The 4,838-nt window shown below is 35.5% G+C and overlaps 1 protein-coding gene across 2 annotated transcripts in view; it reads right to left on the minus strand.

The window, feature by feature from the left end:
• The window catches only part of GLRB (glycine receptor, beta), a 48,023-nt gene extending 43,534 nt beyond the window's left edge, over positions 1-4,489 (minus strand). Inside the window, exon 1 of one of the 2 annotated variants that reach the window (XM_009578411.1) lies at positions 4,355-4,489. In XM_009578411.1, coding sequence (XP_009576706.1) covers positions 4,355-4,476 — 122 coding nt within the window. In that variant the 5' untranslated portion in view covers positions 4,477-4,489. The remainder of the gene's footprint in view (positions 1-4,354) is intronic. The other variant, XM_009578412.1, reaches the window with a different exon arrangement.
• Between the last annotated feature and the right edge of the window lie 349 nt (positions 4,490-4,838).

Here is a 4,838-nt window from a genome sequence, read left to right on the forward strand (position 1 = left end):
TAATCAAGAGAAATTTCAGGACAGGCTTTCATACAACTCTCGTTTTGAACACATCAAAGGCTTTTTTCCCTAGTTCCACTGTCTTTTGTTGTTATTTTTTAAAAGAAGCTGTTTATTGAACCTTGGCATCTGCGACCTTTCCAAGCTTCTGCCCTGGCAGATGGTACAAGCCATGTTTTCTGGAGGGCTTAGAGGGCCATTTCACAGTTTCTCAAGTAGCTGATATGCTTTACTGAATACAAGCCAAAATATAATTTGTACTCCTGCCTTGTGGGTAAAAAAGTCTCTATAGATACCATACAGTATTTAGTTAATCATCTACATGGATATAAATCTCCATGTGGAAAAATGCATAAAGGTGAGGAGGGACGCTATTTTAAAAGCACAGTCTTGATATCCAGACAAAAGAATGAGATTTAGTGATTGAGGTTATACTCTTAGCATTGCCGTACCATTAGAGACGCTGTGGGATCTTCAGAAATGAACATTGTGCAAGTGAACAGCTGAGTCATACTAAAACTATAATTAACAGGGATAGTTGTGATTATGAGCATAGTCGTAACTGATTTTGTTAGCTGCTATATTTGACACTCTTACATCTCTATGCCTTCTATAACGCTGTCATAACCAAACTTCCCTTTCCTTATAATTTCATTTGTCTAGAGATCTTGCAAGTAGTTTTGAGTAGAGACCTTCTGGGCTACTAAGGATTGTGGGGATAACAGCAGCAGCTCACACATCATAAAATAACTGAAGTATTTATTACGACATAACAAAAGGAAAAACATTTTTCAGCAGTGCTCTTAGAAAAAGTCACAGCTACATGTCCAACATGTTTACCAGAAACAGGTATTATGAGGAATTATGAAGAAGTTAATAAGAAGTAAGTAACAGAGGTAATACAGCTGATGGGTAGTCTACAATCAAGAAAGATTAAATTCATCTGTAGCTATATCGAAATCATCTGTACTCAGTATAGTGAATTTCAAAATAAGCTTTGTAAACACAAAATTGTAATCCACAAAATTCTTAATTTTTTTCTTGAAGAGGTGGACCTGTTTGGTTTTTTTAATATTTTCCATGGAGACAAAAGGCAAGAGTTTTGTTGTATTTTATTGCACTATGCATCTGTGGAAGCCAGCTTCTCAGATTTATGCTGCAATACGCCCTATCATAGGATTTTAGGCCTAATATATCAATTTCTTTGTTAATCATTGAACATTCAGGAATCAGACACAAGTATAATTACTCTATGTTTCATTTGGAAAGCCTGAGGTAAGAAGGAAAATGATCTAAATGTAAGATGTGAAATCTTACATCTGTTCTGAGCAAGCATTAAATCAAAATAAGAACCAAGTCATTAAGCATCAGCTTCATGAAACCCCTTGACAAAAAAGCTGGGAAAAACAGTTTCAGAAATAAATGAAAATAGGATGGCCAATCAAGCCACTATCACACAATGCACTGAGAAGTACAGGGTTATGAATAATCACAAGTAAGAGGTTTTGCTCTAAGATACAAAATAGAATTTTCCTAATTGAAGGCAGCAAATACCTGTTTATGAGACAATAATGAACTTTTTATGGGGTTTCTAATCAGCTTGTTTTCAGCTTATTCTAATAGTAGTTAATTTCATGCCAGAGGGACGCATTTGGCAAAAGGCTTGTATTCTGGAGAGCCATAAAAGGAAAAGTTCAAGTATGCTCAGTTTTCATACAAACAAATTCATGCTGAACTCCCAAACCAGCCTTATAACCATCCATGTCTTAACGTCAAACTAAGGAACTCAAGCAGTAACATCAGATTCAGCATGAATCTTTCCTGGAAAATTATTTGCATATATTTGGATTTCATTATAAAGTTTGTAAAGAGAAGACTGTTCCTTATATAACTGCTAGTGTGTTCTTTTGTTCTCTTGAGGAGGTAAATTTTAGCTTTTCACATGTTGTAAGGAAACAAAAGGCAATAATTAGTTACAATTAAGCTTTAAATTTTATTGCACCAGTAATCAATGCAAATTAAAGGTAGATTAAGATTTTAACTTATAAATGTATGTTTTCATTAGGAATTTGTAACATTCAATTTTACAAATGATGCAAAATCCTATTTATTTTCCTTAAAAAAGATACAATGCATTCTTCTAAAAGATTTCTCTTGCACTTTAGTAGTAAATTTTTCATTCAACCACTTCCTTTGAGACTATTTTTGGTCAACCCTCATGGTGTTGCTTAATTCCCACTCCACTGCATTGTGTTTTGGTTTGTTTCTGAGGAAAGATTCCTTACTTTTTTTTCACAGGAAAAAAATTATTAAGAGTAGGCAGCCTTTTTTATAATGCAGAGTTTCGCCAAGTACAGAAGTTTTGTGAAAGATTATAAAAAACATGTTGATGATTGAAAGTTTGCCATCAGTAGCCTGAGTTAAGAGAGCACTAGATAATTTCTCTGCAAGACAGAACTGACTTTCATCGCTCATTCACGTGAAATCTCTTCTAGGTGCCAGCCACAAAAACAGCAGTCCTGCAACCCTGCTATTACAAGTGGTTGTCTTTCAAGCTGTGAACTTCAGCCAAGGCAGATATAGACAACTTCTTCATTATTCAGAAAATTCAATAGGGCTTAGTGCTACGGCAATTAATTCTAGCTAGCAACACTGCACACATAATACATCAGACAAATACTGGATCCTGCTAGAATTTTCGCAGAAAGCTTCAACTGGCTGGAATGTAAAAGTATCACTTCAAAAATTATAGCATTTATTCAATGCTTTTCAAGTATATTGGTGACAAATGACATCATATTTAATGATGGTAATGTCAACAGGTACCAAAAGAACAGGGTACCAAGAAATACTGTGCTTCACAGAAAAACAAGCAAAAATCCACACACTTATCAAGATAAAATTACATCAATGTTTTGAATTCTAATTAAGTCCAAGTCAAGAACAGGGGGGAAATGCTAGCTGCTTCGATGAGACCATGGAAGATCCAGATTCAGTTCCCAGCTGTGTAACTCTGTTTCTGAGGACTTCAGTGCTTACACCTGTCCTGGGAATTATGACATTTCTCTCCTTGCTACAAATCCTCAGGGTAGGTCAGACCAAAAGCTCCATACAGAGCTCAGCTTCACTATTCAAAGGGGATAGAATGGGTAGGGGTCACTTCAGATGAGTCATGATCACATCTAAGACTTCTATCTTAATGTATTCAAATCCAAAGACACATCTCATTTTTCAGGTTTGATATAAAAAAAGAATGAAAACACTCACCATATGTAGAAACTTTCTAAAAATTTTGGGTTACAAATAAACATCACTGTGAATATTTTTAAAAAGTGAGAACTTTAAGACTCAAAGCAATTCAAACATTGCTTCCATCTGGTTATTCTACTTATTTTTTTCTTTTCTTTGGAAAAAGTCTATTAATGTTAAATAGTCAGTCTCATCTTCCAGTCTTCTTCTTTTGTGGTCAAAGAAATGTGTTTTAAATTTGTCTGAACAATTTTATCATTTCAGGCATAGTTATATAATAATAAATATATCACTTATTATATTCCATCAATCTTTTCCTTGGATATTTACACCATAACACTAAAAAGATGAGCAAGGCTGGCCAAGAAAATGACAAAAGAGGCCCTCACAAATAAAACTTTTGTATTGTCCTATGGATCACAACCTAAAACATGGTAGCCATTAGAAAGAGGGAATATTGTTAACATCAAGTAATCATAGATATCCAGAATACGTTCTCCGTTCAGCTGGGCAATCACAGATTTTAATTTCTGTATTTTTACAGAGAGATTATTCCATAAGGGCATGCTTTATAGCAACAATCAATCCACTTCCATAAAAGTTATAGCACTGTAAATCATTGATGGAAGATGCTGAAGACCCTAGTTCTATCCAACATGCAGTAAGAACATGCGTAGGACAAGCCTTCTCTTACAGAACTCAGCTAAACAGAAACTGAATTTCAGTACAGCAGTTTTGCATCCTCTTTGCTTTTCTCAGTATACCTGCAACACGATGCTAGACAGCATAGCACTATGGGACTACATCACTATGTCCCCATAAATAGCAAGACACTGGGTTGGAATCCCCCACAAAGAAAGAAACTATTTACTATGGCATAGATTTTTCTTTTCATTAAAACAGACGACCTGCTGCAAAAGAAACACACTCATTGACGGAACTCAGCTATGATGCTGGTCAAACCCTCTTCCTCCCATTCCCACCCCAAACCCCATTCTCTCAGCAGAAAGCATCACCTTCTACTTCAATTGTCACGTAATTTCCACTGTTAAAAATATGGCAGGATTGCCATCATACAAAAGCATAAAAGAAACAAGGAACATACGATGGACATAGATACTGCTTCTTTTTCCCCTTTCCTTTCTTTGAAGACTTCTCTTTGGAATAAACTTCTTCAACCCATAAGGAGAACGAGACAAAAAAGAAAACCGCTAGTAAGAACTTCATCTTGAAGATTAAGCTTCAGTCTGTGGCAAAAGAAAAGAAAGAGGTTTATGTTAGTAGGGCTAGATGTGGCAAATGGGAACACATACTTACAAAAAACAAACAAATGTTTTTGGTTTGTGTTTTTTTTTAAAAAGTTTGATCCTAGTTGCCTTGGGGGAGAGAGTCTGTTGAGGTGTACCTCTGATATCAAACCAACTTAGGCAATTTTCTGAGAGTCAAGTAGCTTCCCAAAGTTAAGAGAATGACAGTGAGGAACAGATTCAAGCACAAGTTTGCTCCAGTGTGTTTAAGAAATAAACATGATGTCCTTCAAAGGCTGCCTAACTCAAAATCCTCAGAAGCAGAATTCCTCACCAAACATG

This window comes from Fulmarus glacialis, unplaced genomic scaffold (genome assembly GCF_000690835.1).
Source record: "Fulmarus glacialis isolate BGI_N327 unplaced genomic scaffold, ASM69083v1 scaffold25885, whole genome shotgun sequence".
Lineage (NCBI taxonomy): Eukaryota > Metazoa > Chordata > Aves > Procellariiformes > Procellariidae > Fulmarus > Fulmarus glacialis.